The sequence below is a fragment of the Caloenas nicobarica genome, chromosome 12 (genome assembly GCF_036013445.1).
Source record: "Caloenas nicobarica isolate bCalNic1 chromosome 12, bCalNic1.hap1, whole genome shotgun sequence".
Taxonomy (NCBI): Eukaryota; Metazoa; Chordata; class Aves; order Columbiformes; family Columbidae; genus Caloenas; species Caloenas nicobarica.
In genome coordinates this window covers 13125984-13145416 of record NC_088256.1, presented here as the reverse complement: position 1 = coordinate 13145416, position 19433 = coordinate 13125984, and the positions used below count along the sequence as shown (strand labels likewise).

The following is a 19433-nucleotide window of genomic DNA, read 5'->3' as shown; positions in this document are numbered from 1 at the left end:
CATGTGAAGTTGAGTTACTGGTTTTTAGCATAAATGGTGCCCTCTGTCATAGCTGGGGTAAATGGAAAGAAGTATTTTTGGGGTATTATCAGTATGACATTGCTGCTTCAACTTTCTTACGTAGCCATTTAGGTATAAATAAAACTGGAGGCCTCTAGTTTTGTGTCAGGTGCCCCCGAAGGGCTGTGCATGTGGGTGTCCTTAAGGTGCGTCCAGAACAATTCTCAGATCCCGGAATGGTGTTAGTTCAAAAACTTGTCCTTCTTTCAGTTAGTGTTAATACAAGCTGATAGCTTGCCCTGCTAACACTGCTTCATTGATAACCTGAGGCCATCAGCCTACACAACACTTCCACTGCAGTCTCTGATTGAATCTGGGGTGGGACAACCCTCTGAACCTGGCTATGTCACTTACCAGGGGTGTCATGGATGAGTATCTGGCAACCTATAATTTGGTCTTTTTCCGGCTTCCCGCCCTCCTCACACTCCCCTGTTAGCCACTCAGCCATGCCTCCCTTTGGATTACCCTAAGCCTTGGGTTGTGGAGCTGCAGGTTAACAACGTGTGACAAAACCCCAGCCACTTCCTATGGTTTGCAGTGTTTTGTTGGAGGGCACGTTGGACAGGTGTGACACTGGCAGAGGGCATGAATAGGTGGCTTGAGTGGGACATGCTGAAATCAGCATCGCTGCCAAATGTTTTGTATCATCAAATAAGGCATTTGGTGGACCTGGACACTACGTTTCTTCTGGTGGAACAGCTTATAGATGGTGCTTTCTCATGGGTGCTTGTTCCTCCTTGCCCCACCTTTCCTCACTCTCTTTGTTGTGTTTATGCAACCGCATCATGGAAATGATCTGGGAATGAAACAACAATCTCTTTATTTTGTTTGTTAGCATAACACCGACAGAGTAAGTGACCACACCACCAGTCCCTTGGGGTAAGGGCAATTAGAGTGACTCAGCTAACCCAGTCCAAAAAGCTTAGCAACAGCTGAGTTAACCCATCAGCCCATAGGAGGGATCTGGCTTAAAATCAGCTGTCTGCTCCAGAGGAAGTGTGGGGGCAAAGTCTTTCTCTTGCCCTTAACCAAGTACTTCAAGTCCAATTGCTGTTTACCTCAGCACAACCCTCCAGTGATTATGAACTGTTTTGCAAGATCAGAGATCAGGAAGTGAGTAAAACCCTTCTTTTTTTTCCCTTTGCAATAGAGTTAGACGGACTATCAAAAAAAATTAGAGGATATGTTTGTGCTACTTGAAAACGCTGTCATGCCCAGCCCTCGCATGGCATAAGCATGCCTTGTAAGTGTCTAGAGAGACTGAACAACATAATCTTTTGGAAAACCTGATCCTGAAAGCCGGTGGAAATACAGCTTGTGAAGAGTTTATAGCAGGGCCCTGAGCTTTGCAATTTCTGGCATGCAGAATATCAAAACCAATCCTAGAACAATGCTGCTGCTTGTTTGTTCTTGAGGCAGAAGCATTGGTTTTCTTTCCTTCCTTTCCTTCCTTTCCTTCCTTTCCTTCCTTTCCTTCCTTTCCTTCCTTTCCTTCCTTTCCTTCCTTTCCTTCCTTTCCTTCCTTTCCTTCCTTTCCTTCCTTTCCTTCCTTTCCTTCCTTTCCTTCCTTTCCTTCCTTTCCTTTCGTTCCCATGTAACCTTTTTAAAATTTAACTTTTCTGAATATTAACCAGAGACCAATCCCTCATATGCACCAAATGCTTCTTTTAACAGCCAAAGGGATGTGCCCAGGTGTCAAGGGGCTATAGGGAATCAGTGGGATTTGGCCTCTGTGAAGGGGAGGGGAGCATTATATGCCACTGCTTCTTTATCTTCCGAGAGGCACGAGTTTTGACTGGAAATGGAAAAACCTTAATGGCAAAGTTAAAGCATGTGCCATGGATGACTTCTTGACTGTACCATCAAAAGGATAAAAGACCTTACACAGGGGAAAATTGGGTCCCAAATAGTCTTATTCCAGTTAAAAAGATTTGAGTAGAAAAAACTGCTGGGACAATATGTAAAATTGTCCCGGTCTTTGTAGTGAACACTGACTCCTTTGGCAGACTGCAGTTGTTTCTGAGAGCGCAGCTGCATGAAGGAATCATGTCACCTTTTTTCCCCCTACATCAAATACCAATAAAAGGAGTGGGCTTGCAGCATCCTACAAAGTGTTTCTTTCTCCCTTCTGAGTATGAAAGGAGCTAGCAGTGACTATTTTAGACAGCTAACATGCAGAAATCTGAAGTTAAATGAGATGCATCTCACCCTGGCCCTGGTGAAGTGGTGCAGGGAGGTGTTGCAGAGCTGTACCCAGTGCATTGACCACTCTTCCCTTCCTTCCCAGGCCCAAAGGAAGCATGGGAAACAAAGCCTTGTCCCATGACAGCGTCTTCATTTTTGAGTCTGCACCAGGAAATGTGGCAGGTGACCTGTTGTCTCAGGAAAACAAATCTGGAAGAGTGAAAACTTTGCAGGTGAGAGCATCTTCCCCTCATTCACAGTGCTGCTCTGTATTGGCTGTCTCCTAGGAAACTCTGTTGCTTGATTCCTCTGCTGTGTGGTTTAAGATTTTGTTGCCTAAAGTGTCCAAAGCCAGATTAACTGCTTTTGGATCTCTTCGGCCTTTTGGAAGGTGCCTCTTTCAGCAGTCCTGGTACTTTAGCCTTGTCCAGGTCTCAGTGTGTGTGAGTGACATTAATTCAGTCCATGGACTCTTGGAAACTTTCCTTAATGAGCATGTCCTCTTCCGATGGGATTTCCATTCTTCACCTCATAGCTACTGCTTTTGGGTTAAGGCTATTTATTTATACTTGAGCGTGTCCCCTACACTGTTATTCTTTATATATTATTGATATGTTATTCTTTTTGGCAATTCTGGCTATGATGTTTTCACTGTACATGCTAGCACCAGCAGCTGTGTAAGTGTGTGGGATGATGGATATGTCAGGGCACTCTTAGTGACAGCTTTATTTATGTCATTATTTCTTCCAGTCTCTGCCAACAAAGGATACAGTATTCTGCTAGATCATTTCCTTTTTCCAAGGCACACACTGAACCCTCCTTGACAGCTCCCTTATCAGCTGTTGGTTATATTAATAGCATTTAAATAACTGCCCAGCTCTGAGCACTGAGATAAAAGTTAAAGATTTTTCTAGAGACTGAAAACAAACTGTTGATAAGGCAGCCAAAGGCCATTGAAATTCTTCCTTTGCTCATTGTGAGCTTCATGTTGCAAAACACAATTGCATCACATGTTAAGTAATAAAAGATGCACAGAGGGACTTGTTCCTCCATAAGACTGCAAAATAGGCTGATCTTCAATTCACGGTGGTTTTTATATAACAATAGGAGCAACAGGAGAAATCGTGTTATATATATGACAGAACTTTGTTGGGAGAAAAGAGCTCTTTTCATGCTATCTCCAGTCCACTGTGCCCTTTCTTCATCCATCCGTCATCCTGCATGGTAACATAATAGTGCCAGCACTATTTTTATAGCCATAAAAGACCTCCTTTTTCTGTGAGCTTGACACTTGTCAGAATAAAAGCCAAGCAGTAACAAAAGCTGTTATTTTCTCGGCAATGGAAATTAACTTTTACCAGTAGAAGACAGACTGTTAATTCAGAGTTTCCCCTACAACACTTTGCTGTCTGCATGTAATGCATTTAATAAATCAAAGATGGGAAGTTGTGAAAAGAAGGAAAAGCAAAATTAACTTTCCGTATTTTCCTTCCCATGAAGTGCACAGGTATGTTGTATGTCTTGTTTTGCCCATATACTGCAATCTTCGTGCTGTTTGTCATCAGTCAGACCGTATTGGTGATACTTCTCTGATTGTTGTGGGTAAGAGGGCAAGAAAGCTGTTTGAACTGGTCGATTAAAGGGTGACATTGTGCTGCCTTGTGTGGCTGTTTAGATCTATAGGAATTGCATTCCAAGTGAATCTTGCTGCGTAAGAATGGCAGCTATTTAGATCTATTTTACAGAGACAGAAATGAATGCATAGCTTGCAGAAAAGCACAGAATTAGGCCTAGAATTTCCCATTCTGGTTTAATAAGCAAAGAAACAGAAAAAACAGGTCTGCATATTTATCTTGGGAATGTTCAGTTGAAATGTTTTTAGTTGAAGGACAAAGTTTCTGTTCAGACCTTGTTTCTATTCCAGCTTTGACACAGCCGACAGACTTAAGCCAAGAATTTTAGTAATGGTGTTTCCTGAGATCTGAACTTTTTTAGTTTGAGGGAACATCTGGCTGCCTGTGAGGTTGTAGACTTTGTTTTATTTTTCTAGGGTCAGGGCCTGCCAGAGCATTCTTTTGTGCAATCTTGGAAAAGAATCCCCATACTCCTTTACAAACAAAGTTGCTCTTGGCTGCTGCTGTCATTGTTGCTGTAGACAAGACCAGGATGTGATGCTGGGGAAAATTAACAAGCAATTCATTAGGGTGGACCAGAAATTGAATTAACTTGTCTTTGTATAAAACGTGGGACTCAGCTACTCGTGCGGGAGAGGGTGGTGACAAGGTCCCAATATTTGGAAGGGCTTTGTGAAGGAACGCTGACCACGTAAACCTGGGCTTGGGGACTGCTGACTGACAATACTTCGTGTGACGATTCGGGACATCTGGATACATGTAATTATTTAAAGAATACTTAAATCTAGAATCTTTAAAGTTTTAAATTGAGACTGATTTAAACTGCTGTGCATGTTCTGGAATGGTGCAATTTCTCTCTTGGGTAACTTACTGAATAAAATTGATTTTTATTTTAATTTTTTACCAAAGCCAATTCTAATGATAGGTCCTTGATGAGTGTAACTAAATACAATTTTATTAATGTCTATTTTCTGTAAATGGTCTGTTAACTAAGAGATTCTGCATGCTTAATGGCAGCAACTGGGGTAAAAGTGTCCAAAATGTCCCCTATAAATAATGCCATTGAAAGTCTATATTCTAAATTTCTTTTCAATCACAGCTTCAGTTGCAGCAGAATATCAGGCTTGGATCACCTCCTCTCATTATAACTGGAAAGAAACTGGAAGATGCAGGTGCTGTTTCTGAAGATGATGGGTTACCTAGAAGCCCTCCTGAAATTTCAACCCTTCATGATGTTCTGACAGATTCACCAATCAAGGTATAATCTTTGTGTCACTTTAGTGACCACCTGTACAGAAAAGATAAAATCCACTTGAAGAAGGGGAAGACCTTCTTGCTTGCTTGTAATAAAATCTGATGGTACAGATCAATCCGAACTAGAACAAATTACATAGGTGGCTTGTGGACTTGTCACTGTGAGGAATACCTAGGAAGTGGCCTTAAAAATACCCCTTCCAAGTACAATTTTCTGTGCTTTTATGTAGGCCAGTGCTGGGGCAGTTGTGACCTATATCACTAGGGAAAGGGGAGAGAAATTAAGTTGACATGACAAGTCTCAGTGCCTTTGGGCAAGGCCGTCTCTGCTGGCAGGTCTGCATGGCAGAAAGCATAAAAAGTGAATTATTCACGGGTGAGTGTTGTGTTACTGTGACTGTTCCACTTCAGTCCGAGAACAAGCTGAGGTTCTCACACTGCACAAACTGCCCATGTCTTCAGGCTTCAAGGAGCTGCAGAGGTTGGCAGTTTCTTGCACCTGTGAAAGGAGAAGAGTTTTGGGAGTTTTAAAGCTAGTGAGGAAAACAAAAATAATGAGGAATGCAAGAAAATCTTAAACAGTTACTGGTTTTGGAATAAAATAGCTCAAAACCAAGGCAATATCAGTTGAAATGACAGGAAAGTGATGATCCTAAGTCTGAGGAGAACAGATCCTGATGGGACTCAGAGGAGGTTTGAGTTATGTTCTTTCTCAGGAATTGCCTTCTCACAGCAGATGCATGATTTTGGAATTGAGTGAGCACGTGAGCATTTGTAAATTCAAAGGTCTTAAAACAATAAGCCAAAATAACTATAAAATATATAGCCTCGTGGTCGACCTTCATGGCAAATCTCATAGCAGGATGAAGCTCCTGGACTTTATGTGTGATCCCCAATGAACAAATGAAACCTACTCTGTGAGGCAGGGACTCAGCGACCATTCCTATATCTTTCCTCTTGTGTTTTCTCATAATTAGCACTGGATATTCAGTCCCAGATAATTGAAAGTGATACTTCCCTTGACTTACCCTCTTCCTTATTTTATCCCACAGTCCTCCAACCCTGTTCAGCGTCATAGCTCTTTGAGTTTAGGCGGGACAGACAGTGAAGATGAACAGGTAAATAGTTACTTTTCCTGCTAATAAACTTTTTTTTTTTTTTTTAAATCTGGTCTGGGTACAGTGTATCCTAGCAAACAAATCATGAACAGTCCAGAGTGATGCAAATGATACTGAAAATGTACCTTGCACAGAGTTCTGAATAAGAACCAAATAAAGAAATCTACTGGTAAGTAGTTTGTGTGAACAGCAGAGTCAGCTCTGGGACACAGTATGAATTGATAAAGTTACACAACAGAAAATTGGACAAGGCAAAGCACTTCAATTCTGCTTCCGTGTCCCAGGGCCCAGTAGCAGTAATAGCTTAATAACACCTGCCCATCAACAGTGGCTTGTGAGCAATGCCCTGCATCTCTCTTATCACAGGAAATAATTGCAGGATCAGCCCATTCTGACACCAGGTATTCCACAGGAGAAGCTCTGTGTTCATTTGCAGTTTTCTTTGGATGACAAGCGAGCACCCGCAGCAGCAGGTTCTGCTGTCAGGCCATTACAGTTTCTTCCTTGACCAGCTCAGAAAAATTTACAGAGGTTGTATTTTTGGAGAGGAGCTCAGGGGACCTTCACCTTGAGTTTCCTGTTGCTGAAAGCTGAGTTGAGTTCCTGCCCTTTTCCTGCTTTCAAGGCAGGTCTGCAAGGTTTGCTTGTATTGCCTCTCTCCAGCGTTGATATGGTGTCTGAAAGACCAGTCAGACCACAGTTATGCCAATGGGGTCTTCAAATGCCAGTGACAAAGGCAGCCACCACTCCAACAGGGCTGATTCAGTCCATGGGGTAGCCCTTGCAATTGTATACACAAAGTGATCTGCCATTTAGCTGAGAAGGGGAATATATATGGGTCCAGATCAGCTACAGACCATTTTGGCTCAAGCTTCGTAGTCCTCCGTACAGAATCCCTGTCTGAGAAGCTCACCAGGCAGACCACAATTTAACCCTTTGTGAAACTGAGAAGAGCCCACAAGGAAAGCGGAGGTAACAGGGTACCTAGAAGGTGCCTTCCTGATGAAGAGGGCCTTAGGCAGCCAGGGCAACATCTTGAGGGTCAGTTAGTGCCAACCCCAGTGCTATGGAAGCTTTCCCTTTCACTCTCTCTTTGGCCAGACTTCTCAAAGGGAGAGAGCGACCTTTGGGCAACACCAGCTCAGCTTTCCTGTCCATGGTTGAGATCAGACACTCTGCTGCTCAGTCATCCCTAGATCTTTTGCTTTAGGGATAAACAGGTAAAGCAATGTCCCCCCTCTCACAGTAGACTACTAGTCACACAACTCTAAGGGTCCAAGTGATCTAGGTAACTTGGATTGTCATTATTTTTAATAACTTCTTGTATTTATCCTTACTCAACGTACATTTTATTAACTCATCTCCTCTGTTACGTTTTGACTAAAATGCTCCAGTTTGAAAGCACGCATGCTATTTTTTCCTTATGATGCAAAAAGCCCTTTTCTATCCAGTTCTGTGAGCTCTTTTAGTCTTAGAAGCTCATCTCCTACGAGAAAGACAGACAGGGACAGGAGACACTTTTTTTCTCTCTTTCATATTACACAGAATTTCCCACTTGAAGGCTCTTCCTTTTTCTCCCGGACTCACTGAGAATCTGGCTAGGTTCTCCGCAGTACCATGTATGTTCCTTTACCTAAATATTTTTCTTAGTCAGCAGTTTGGATTAGCAGAAATCTTGCCAATGTGTTCATCTAAAATAAAAAACCTTTTCCTAAATAATCATCATTTTTTTCAGTAGCTTTTGAAACTATGTATGAAATACCAGGGTTTGAGCTAGCAGAACACAAGTTAGTAACCTGAATAACCTCGTCCCAAAGATGAGGAAAATTGTGAAGAGCACCAAGAAATCTGCACCAGTTATTCCATTGAACAATGTTGCATATTTAGTAAAGGAAAAAGAGAATTTGATCCTAAGCAAGCTGGAGTTACACACGGTGTAGTGGTTCACGTCTTACTATTGTACTGATCTTGCTGCAGATGACAGTTACTTCATTTCTTTGCCTTGTGCTGCTTCACTGAGTTTTCCAAGAGCTTCATGCTTCTGTCACCTCTGTGTGAAACCCTGACGTGTCACCCGTGTAACTTCTCTGTGTCTTCCACATTTATATATACCCACTTTCTGACTAATCTAAAGCTAAATGTGAGGCTATCGCAGCAAGTGACTTCACAGAGACGTTAACCAGCATTACTCTGACTTTGCCAGATAGTCTTTACGGAAATCTGACGTCCTTGGCATCTTCAACCCAGACTGATTTAAAGCAAAACAAGGTCTCAGGGGCTGAGGACAGTGTTTTGGCACAAACGCTCTTTAGGAAATGGGCCTCCTAACTGCAGCATTCTCCTTGTGCAGGCTCCTGTAACTGTGTGATAACCAACAAACACCCAATTTATCTTTCACTTAAACACTGCTGTGGAAATCCTGCGTCTGCTCCACTGTCTTGGAGGGAAGGTACCAACTCTCAGTCAGTGCTCAGAGAAAAAAATATCCTGACTCCTCAGTGGAGTAGGGAGGTTGCCATTGATGTACAGCAGTAGCTCAGATACTAGTTTTAGGTGTTTTTATCTTAAATAAGCACAACTGTAATTTTATAAATGAAAAGCAGAAGAAATTGTATGTAGAAGTGAGTAACGATGTTACTATTTTTGTAAGCTCTAGCAACCCTTACAGGTTTATCACTAATCTTGTAGAATTATAACAATAATTAGCTTATTTACTAGCTGTGTTCTTCTTCCTCTCTTTCACAGTGTGTAAATTTTTCATGAGAAGAGTCTGTATCTGCCATCCATTCTGTTGTGTTTTATTTCAGATCTAGAAACTAAAAAAAAAAATCAATGGAGAATAAGGAAATTAATTTTAGCTACTTTAAACACAAAACAATGTACCTAGACAATTTTTGTAGATCAGATGGGAAGATGCTTTCATTATCCTTAAAACTTCATCACCATACATGTTTTAAATGCTGTGTTATATCCTAATCTTAAACAAAACTAAAATCTGAATGCCAAGCACAGTTAAATGGCTGTGTTTCACCTGGCTTTATGTCCAAAGCCAAAATAGCAGGTATGTTATACCGACTGAAGTTTGTTTGGCATGTTTGTGAAATTTCTAAAATGTTCCAGGAAGTCCGGTCTACATTTCAGAACAGTAACAAACCCAGTCAAACTGCATGTTTAGGGGGTTCTCTACAAACACTTCTGTAAACCCTTTTGGTTTTTTTGATAGCATAATCTAAGGTTACTGGTGTTCAGATCCCCAGAGCAGCTTTGCTGCAAGGGTGAGATCCACATCACTGTCTGGAAGATGGTTCTGGGATACTTGTTGGCGAGAAGTATTTCATTTTTCTGGGAGAGTGGATATTAAAAGAGCAAACTGGCTATAGTAATTTTCTTAGAGATAACGAGGAGCAAGTATCCATACTACTTTTGTGGCTTTTTAATAACATATTCCTGCAAAGTGTCACATTATTGAGATGAAAAGGCACCAGTGTCTCCTGCTGGTGCATACATATATTGCAAATGGTTTTTCAGATAAGAACTGGAAAAGGAACAGCTGAGGCTCTTACGGTGGGAGAGGGAGAGACATGCATTTCTCACTTTTGTGTAACATACAGCTGAACACACAGAACTGAGTAATCTCTATGCAGAGATGACATTAGGCATGCTTTTTAAAGTGAGGATTTATGTCCAAAAATACAGCCATGTCAGGCTCCTGAAATGGAATGAGCTAGCAGAGGAATCATTCTAGAGATGTGGGCAAGCCGAGCAAAATGTACAGTAATGTGTTTGTGTTTTACAGGTGCCTTCTGGAGCTTCCTCCAGGCCCATCAGTCCTTCATCCTCTGCCGCTGCGGGGGCCCCCGGCTCACGAGGCAGCAGCTCCCTTCCCGTTGACTTCACCACCCCTGCCAGCCCCCTCGGCTGCCTGGACACCTCAGCAGCCAGGCACAGGATCGCCATAAACCCCCGCAAACAGAAAGGCTTCACCAGCAAGAATCAGCAAAGCCCCCAGGTAAGTGTTTTCTGGAAAAGAATCACTGTGCAGAAGGAAGTGGATGTGAATTTTTAATTATTATTTGAGATTTTTTTTCCTATTTTTCTTCCATTGGAAGAAGGGAAACCACTTATTTTCCACCAACCAACCCAACAAAAAATACTCAGAAAACTTCCGTATCATGGGAGCTGAAGAAAGGTGCGACTCTAGTTTTTCATTATTTAGCAAAAAAAGTTGCGGGTTACCCTTCACTTGTAAAAAACTTTCCTGTTGTTTGAAAAACTAATTTTGAGTTTTCAAGACACCTAAGTCTATTTCTACGATTTCAGATTAACTTAATTCTTTGTATGTCAAAAGAAAGACAGAAGGACTTTGGGAAGGAATGTGGCTCTTCATGTGGGAAATTAGGATGAGGCGCTTCTCATCCTGGCTTCTAGGAAACACCTTGTGAAGATGAAGTTCACTAGTTAGAAAAGGTTGTTGAGCCAGAGTGTGACAGAAAAAAAGGAGTGACACTTCTGTACCGTGTGTTCCCTGCCCCATCAGAGGAGTTTGAAGTGCCCTTCCCTGAGGAAGGGGTGGGAGGTGAGGAGGGGAATCCAGGAGGAATGTAATACAGACTGAGGTTTTCTTGGAAACTTGGGCCCTAGAGCATCTTTGCTGGATATTCTTTGTGCTGCAACTGGTACCACTGCAGTGCTGAAGGAGAAAAGCTAATTGTGGAGTGTCAATCAGAGAGACCAGAAGTGATGATCATGTCTCTGGCTTGGTCTGTTCTGTGCCACTAGGTAGCTTGGGTGATGTCTTAAAAACATACTCGTTCACTCAGAATATGTCAGTCCTGGAACGTTTCAGGTTCAAGAGAGATCAATGGGTCGCCTTTGACATTTTAAATGTGAATGATTTCTGGGTTCTTAATTGGAATAGTACATTACCCACAGTGTTGGCAAATCACACTATGGGGATTTTGTATCTATGTTTTGGGTATTCCTAAACATGTGTGTCTATAAAATACAATTTTTGTGTGTTATTCTTTAATTAAAAGATCTTACTGCACCTCATTAGGTGGAACAGCTGGAAAATGAAGCATGTCTTCCTACAACCCCAGAAAAGAAGGGAAATTCAACAGAATTACTTGAGAATGACCAGCATAAAAGTGATTGGGAAGGTAATACATACTTAGGTATTGCTACTTTGGGTGTTCGAACTCCTCTACAAATGCTGGCAGGACCTATTTGAATTGTAAGTCCTTTTAAACTAGTCATCTTTTGGTTTTATATCATAAAACCAATCCCGGCTGCTAAAGTGTTGTGATGGAAAAAGTCATGTATTCAGCACAGTGGTGCTGAAATGGTGAACTTTGAGGGCAGCTTTAAAAAAATACCTGAGGTGAATGTACCATGTTCAGAAGCACTTGTGCTACACAGTTGGCTAGATCTCATTGACTGGGGATCAGAGTTCCTGGAAACTCAGAAAAACCTTAACTTCAGCATTATATCCATTATGTGTGTAAAGTGACTTTAACTGGCTTGTGTTTACTAGCTCTTGCTTTGCTACCTTCCCACTTATACTTTGAATAATAGCCGATTGCCAGTGGTAACACAATTGTAATTGTAAATTGTAAAAACAAATGAAATTTCTCCAAAACAGCACTGAATACTTTTCTCTTTAGCCCTGCTTTACGAATGCACTGGCTGATGGTAATGCTATGATGTAGTGGGAATGTTGGCACTTGGTTGTCAGAGCAGACTCAGGACCTGATGTCACACATCGGAGTTACCGTGTGTGCAGACACAGCTAAGCTATCCAGATGTTCAGCAGCCCTCCTGGAGCTGCAGGAGGCAGAGCTACCCAGTGCTGAGATGTTCTGCTTAAATACAGAAAATCCTCCAGACCATTCTAGACAGAAATGTCTAGGGAGATGTGGCTAGTAGTCTTACAACTAGGGGTATGCACAGAAAAGAACTAAACAACAGCCGATTTAGTGTACCTTAGGCAGACAACAACTTTCAGTCATTCCTAGGATTAGGTATGTTCAAACTGAAAACTTTTTTAGTCTCTTCACTTGGACAGCCCATTTCTAAATATGCTTTTAACAGCCTTGTTTATCAGACAACAGTGCCCAGACGTGGGGAACTCATGCTAAATGACTGCACTATCTGGAATGAGTTACTGATACAGATGGTGCTTGAATCATAACCTTTAAGTGCACACTCTTCTCCTCTGTTTAATATAGGCTTATCAGCCCCAGTGGGATATTGTGCAAAGGGAGGCGGTTCTAAGGAGATGCCAGGTATAAAAAGTCCCACTGATGCTGCCCGTGACTCTCGTGATTCAGCGCTTGTGGCCGAAGACTCTCGTGCCTTGCTGCAAGAGGGTGCGTGCCTTCCAGGGATGGACCATCACTACAAAGCAGCTGCACCCCATCCAAGACCTGAGCCTTCTCCAGTGAACCTGGAGGAACATCACTGTGGAAAAGCGTCATACTGTTCAGATGAGTCCGTTGATGAATTGAAATTACATCAGCAAAATACTAATACTGAAGTATCTGCACTTCCAAAATTGCAACAAATTGAAGGAGGAGCTGTTGTGTTTCCAGACATGCTAGTAGCTGACTTGTTTAGCAATGGCGTGGAAACAGAGTGCACAGATATATTGGCAGATGTTGCACGAAGGTCCTCAGTAAATTCTGTGGACCTAAATGTCAAAGACCAGGAAAAAGGGGATCCGCTGTTTATTGGCAAAGTAGAAGCCTGCCTGGCAACTACTGAGAGTCATCCTGACCATGCTGTCACAGATACTGCACCAAGCACTTCACAGGTTGCGGTAACTGATTCAGAGTCATCTTCTGACATCAAGACAGTGACTGTTTTGAAGCCTGAAAACAGCTTAGTAACAAGAAATGACAAAACCCCTTGTGAAATAATGGAATTTCAGTCATCCAAAGGCAATGCAGAAAACAAAATTGACACTGCTGCATCTCTCTCGGAAGCAGGTTGCATGCTACCTCCCAGTAAACTGGAAGTATGTTTTACAGCAGAAACTGTTCCTGTTTCAAAGGGTAACCAAGGCAGTCAACAGGCCAACACATCATACATTTCTGAAAAACTTTCCATTGGCTGTCTTGCCTCTTCAAGTTTGATGGGCTTGAAGAGTAATATCTCTTCCAATGATAACAGTAAGGAGTGCAAGATAAGCAGTACAGCTTCTCACAGAAGAATAATGGAAGACATTCCATCTGCAGATGAAAATGTAAAAAGTGCGCTGAAGAATGCTTCTGCTAAACCAGTTAGATTTACCATTGCACCAGCATGGCAAAGATCTCTCTCAGGGGGTTCAAATTCAAAGGAAGATTCCTACACCAGAAGTTCCCCAACATCCCCTATAAGACCAGAGTTGTTTGAAGGAATGACAAAAGAGCACACACGTTTCGATGCAGTCATCCGGGAATCAGCAAAAAACAACTCAGACAGATTTGATCAAAATTGTAAGGACAGTGATTTGCATTTGAATTCTTCCATGGAGTGGGCTGACCATGAAGCACAAAATGTTGAAAACCCATTTGGGGTCAGACTAAGGAGAACATCTTCTTTACTAAAATACCAGAACGAAAGCCGTGCTGAGTCTCCAAAGCTGCTCCCCTCAGCTATTCCCACTGCTACTTCTGCATCAGTCAAGGAGGATCAGAAATTGGTGGGCACTGGGAAGACACCTCCAGGCCTTCCTGTCAGCACAAAATCATTTGTTAAAAAACCAGATCTCCAAGAAGACAAAAATCCTCCCAAGATAAGATCGGAAGAAGTGGCAAAGAAGCAAAATGGTCATAAACCTTCAGGTATTTATGCTGTGTTTTTATCCAAACACCGTAGAAAACAGTGGTTGTGTAAGAACCTTGGCGGAGTGGCAAACAAAAGATAAAAATCCTCTTGACAAGGACCAAATTTGGCCTTGAGTTCTTCAGCACCATAATTTGAAAGTCTTGATTTGGCCAGCCAAGAGAATTCTTGGCTTATCTTAATGAGAGGTGTGTTCCAGCAAGAATAACAACACAGTAATAGCTTAAGGGCCTCTGAAACATTTCTGGTACGACCTACTTGTGGATATAGTTGGAGTTTTAACACAGCTTTTTAAAACTTGTTGCTGTTTTGAAGTTAATTTTCCAGACTGCAGCAGCTCAAACCTTAGCTAGGAGTCGTGTTAGGTGTGATTGTTTCTTTTCTACAATCGCTTCATTTAAAATATTTTTAAAGTAAAAAGGCCACCTGTATTTTACTGCCTAAATGAAAAAATAATGAGTTATCATATTCATTTAATCTGAAATGTAAGGATGTTGTTTCAAAGGCAAAATCCGGTTCACAATGATCTCAGTGGGAGTTCTGCCATTGGCTTAAACGGAAGCAATGTAAGGTCAAAAACTCCAGAATAAACAGAAAAGCGGTTATTGCCAAGGACAAAATCATCAGGGAAGGTAATTTTATCTCTGCAGTGTTTGAAGTGTATTACAAGTGCTGAATGATTTAAAACACAAAACACTAGCTTTAGACTGACTTGACCTAAATCTTTACTTCAAAAATGCTTCTTTTGTAGAAAAAGTCTCCTCTCCACTTTTGGAAACTGCTTCCTCTGAACCAGCTTGGGTCTCTATGGCGAAACTAAAACAAAAGGGTTTCCAGGAACACCCTCTTGCCAAAGAACATAAAGCTGAAGACAAAGCTTTGACCAAAGTGGATCAAGAGGAGGTAGAGTACCAAGTAATGTTGCCTGGGTGTGAATCCTGCATCAGATTGCCTGGGTGCTTTTGCAAACTGTTCAATATCATCTTCATGGGAGGCAGTTGTGAGAACTACTCAAAAGAGAGATTTTCAGGACTGGCCTCTAAAATGTTTTGAGGCAGAAAACTGATACAAGTGCACAAACACACCTGTGACTGTGTCACAGTGGTTAGTTTCAGAGCTGGATCCTCCTGTATGCTGCTTTGTACTACTCAAACCTGGACCTTTTCAGAGCTTGTCTGTTGCCCAGAATGTATTTACACAGCCCAAGAGCTGCTCTGAGTTGCACTCGCTGCCTCAACTGTTAGTGACCTACAGACTGCACTCACTGCTCTGCTCTGAACGCTGTGTACTGAAAGTCTGGCTCTTCCACTGACTCTTGCATACGTTTCTTGTGCAGCTCGGGCAATTTCTTCAATTCCCTGTGCATAAAGAAGAGAGGGTAACTTGCCTGCATGTGAAATAACCCTGTATTTGTAGCAGCTGTCTTCCTTCTTGTCTTCTCCCTCTCTCCCACAGGATGTCCCCAGCCATCCTTGTCTGGGTTTGCTGCATTTCCAGTCAAGTTTAGAAATGTTGCCTGGGAGAGCTTTATGAGTGCTAGTGGCTTGCAGGTTTCTTAGCTGCATTCTTTTCTTCTCCTTTTGTAGCAAGGGATCTGTGCTAGTGAGCACACACTGAAGAAGAATATACCTTCCAGCATGAGCTCTCAGGACAAGAAAATGCAAATGAAGACCAGTGTGTCTGCTGCAGCAGGTATTCTCTTTCTTTACATCTTTACATAGTGGCTACAGTTCACACCAGTAAGTGGTGAGGGTGGCAGGTAATGGGGGGAGATAGGTACCTTTTTGATAATCAGCACACTTTGTGTAAGGCCTGTTCAGAATATAGTTTGTGTATAAGTCCGTGTACTGGCTTGCTCACTCAGCAGAGAAAGCAGGTGAGGAACTTTTGTCTCCTCTGCCAGTTCATGGAATGGCATATAAACAGTATGGTGATTTATTACTGGCAAAGGTCAGTACTAAAGAGTAGCAGTTGAAGTTGGAGAGTGTCCAAAGGAGAGCAGGAAAAAAAGCCAGGTCTTCTAGACCTCCAGTCAGCCAGGAAATACTGGTAGAAGTGGAGTTGTTTAGTCTAGAGAAGACAATTTATTATTTATTGCTGAGGATGAGACTATTCTGTATGCCTTTTATGAGCTTAAAATGCACCAGGGGAGGTTTAGCTTAGACATTAGGAAATACTTCCTAACAGTAAGAGTGGTGAAGTATAGAACAGCAAATGTTTCTTACAGAGTGTGTGCAGTTTCCATTGCTGGATGTGTTTAATAGATAAACATGTATCAAGAGTAATTTAGGTAGAGTCAATCGCACCCTCAAGTGAACACAGAGGCTCGATGGCCGCTCTCCTGCCCTGTTAGCTGTGATCTTTATGAGAAAGATGCAGGGGAAGAGTGTGACTCAGACATTGTGACTCATATACCTCTTCCAAGGCTACTGCTGGGCTGCAGCTCATCCCTCCCTGCATACTCAGTGTGGTGCCAGATCTCGGAGACATGCTCCAGCTAGATATAGATAAGCCAGTTCTACACCTGTAAGAGCACATTGTGCTAGCTGAAAGGTATTGATTTTGGATACTGCCTAGCCTAAGACGACAAGAAATGCCCCTCTGTGTCAGAGCAGTGGCTTTTCCTTTCCAGGTTCCCATTGCTGACACTGTCAGTAAAGGATTCTGTCTAGAGAGCACGTGTACCCGGCCACTTTCCCTTCTAATCCACCAGCATCCAGAATTGTTGTATTAGAGATATTGGGGGTACCTCGGTGCCTGTTCCCTGTAGTAGTTGTTTATAGAGCCATTAGCCATTTCTGAATCTACAGGTCCTACAAAGTAAACCTTCTCCCTTACCACAGGTAGCTGACCAGCTGAGGATGTGCACCAACACAGAGGCTCTGATGACAGTTGCCAGCCTCTGTGTGTGTGATTAAAATACAATAGTTTTTTAAAATGCTTCTGTTACAGGCCAGCTTCGTCTTATGATTCTAGGTGCGAAGTGAGAGACGAAACATAAACAGGCCAAGATTTTTGCTCAGATAAGAAGGTCTACCTTTGAAAGGCTGGCATAAACAGACTGGATTTCTGTGTATTGAATCATCTAAAACTTGGAAGCCTAGCAGCCTTCAGTCGAAATTCAGAACCCCACAAAGCACACTGCTACTCATTTACTAGAACTTACACCACTTGTGAACTTTGCAGCAGAATTACAAGTTTTTCTGCATCACCTCTTCCCAAGAATTGGCCTAGTTTCCTGACATCCAATGACTGTTTCCTCCCCTCCAGGAAAAGTGTTTATAGGCATATTCTAGTCTTCCACTCCTTGAGTATCACAAAGAGCTCTGACCAGTGCTGATATTAAGGAAAACACTGCTCCTGTGCTGCTCAGAAAACCATGCCCTATTGTTTAGGAAATGTTCTGCACTGTCAGCATATGAGTAGGAAATTGGGAATCCCAAATGTAAACTCTCCTCTGATTTGGTTCCCATTAGCACAGCCAGCAATTTGTCTCGTTGAAGGTGCTGTTGGTGAAAAGTATGTAGATTTAATATCCAGAGGAGTTATTAATTTGGATCGTGCTTTTTGGTTTATGTTAACTGTTAGCAGTTTTCTTGATGGATGGTTGAGGTTTTCTGTGCAATGCATACATCTGCACACAACAGCCAGAGCCAGGACAGCTCAAAGTCAGCTAAGTTTGGAAGAGAATTCCGGGAAGTCAGACCCTTACTTTACTGAGCGTGACTGCTTTGTTACCGCTGCGTGACAGCCCATGTCATAACCAAGGGAAGATTACTTAGCTTGGCTCTGCTCTCTGCCACTTCACCCTAAGCATGGTGAGGTTTGTCTGAAAGCCTGTCTTCCCTCAAATAGGCATGAACCACCACTTTTGCGTTTTGTTTTACCTTGTGCTGTTGAGAGCATGCAAAGGGCTTAAGACTCGCTTTTACTTATAAGAAAGAAGGAAGTCTCTGAAAACGTGAAAAGTCGTTTCCAAAATCAAAATTTCAGTAATGTTTAAATTCCTACATCACCTTGGATACTTCTGAAAAATTTGCTTTGTATGTAGTGCTGCAGCCTGTTTTTAATGGCCAGTATACTTCCAGTATTCCCAAGTATTGCTTGCCTCCTGCAAGAGCTACCAACGAGCCGGGAGTTTTAAAAGACCAGAGACCTCCTGAGTGGAGATAAGGAACCACTTTGGCTTTGCTCAGGAGTGTGACTGATGGAGCTGATTTTCCATTGATTTCAGTGCAAGCAAGATCAAGCTGCTTGTACTTAACATTGCTTAAGTCCTCACGTGGCCTCTGTTCTTGTGCTGGAGCACAGCAGCCTCATCATGTCTGCCGCACGCCACGCTCAGACTAATGAAGTATGAGAAAAAGCTTGAATTTTCTCGTTTCGACTCACACCCAGAAATTAAGTACTGCCTGGGTTGAAATGGATGGAGAGAGCGCGATGTTGAAAGACTCCTGTCTTGAGGAATGAGAGCTGCATCTGTTCAGAGCTGCATTCTGTGAAGCTCCATTCCAGGCTATCTGAAGGCATTAATCTTGAACATTTTCAAACAAGACGGATGGAGCAGACCTTTTCTAAATAGTAACTCAAAGCCATACAAGGAATGTCATCTGTATTCCTCCATCCTTTGTGAGGATGCCAGGCTCGTGTTACGCTGCGTGAAGAGGAGCAGCTAGCTCCACCAGAATCCCACCTTCTTGGCTTACAAGTCCAAGAACATAAAGCACTGGTTTGATCCCTACCTAGTATTTAGTAATATTGCTGGAGCAATATTTGTGCCGGCAGTGAAGGCTGAAAAAAATCTTCAAGACTTCTCAGTGTTGAAAAACATATACCAGCTACTTTTAACCCCACAGCAAGCCTGGGGTGATCCTTGCCCTGCAGATATTTTCTTTCCATTTTCCTGCATACTCAGGCATCACCTAGATTTTCTTGTACTCACAGAGCAGAATAAGCCTGTGGAACTCCTTGCTGTTCACTGTCATGGTAATTAAGAGTTTGAAAAGATTAAGAAAGGAGTTAGCCAAGAATATGAATTATAAAAATACATGGGGCTATAGTCTCTACATGCTTGAAGAATTTTGAAGAACTTCTTCACTTCTTAGGGCTTAGACACTTGCTGTTGGGACTGAAGAGAAGATTCTTTTATAGGCAGATTATTCAGTAACAGCTTAGTATCAATTTTTCTATTGCAATAGCTATTCCTTGCCATTGTTATAGCTGGACCAGATAGTGCTAGTGATAGCCAATTCCTCTGACTTATTTTTGAGTCACAGACATCCTGGGCTGTAGAACAGTTGCTTTAGAGAGAAGGAAATATTGACAGAAATTGAGTTTTTAACTCTATAGCCTTCTG

The 19433-nt window shown here is 42.2% G+C and overlaps 1 protein-coding gene across 1 annotated transcript in view; it reads left to right on the top strand.

The window, feature by feature from the left end:
• Positions 1–19433, top strand: part of KIAA1210 (KIAA1210 ortholog) — a 42230-nt gene that overhangs the window by 20636 nt on the left and 2161 nt on the right. Inside the window, exons 4-11 of the mRNA XM_065643360.1 lie at positions 2348–2477; positions 4978–5136; positions 6185–6250; positions 10047–10259; positions 11307–11409; positions 12478–14076; positions 14829–14980; positions 15664–15769. Coding sequence (XP_065499432.1) covers positions 2348–2477; positions 4978–5136; positions 6185–6250; positions 10047–10259; positions 11307–11409; positions 12478–14076; positions 14829–14980; positions 15664–15769 — 2528 coding nt within the window. The remainder of the gene's footprint in view (positions 1–2347; positions 2478–4977; positions 5137–6184; positions 6251–10046; positions 10260–11306; positions 11410–12477; positions 14077–14828; positions 14981–15663; positions 15770–19433) is intronic.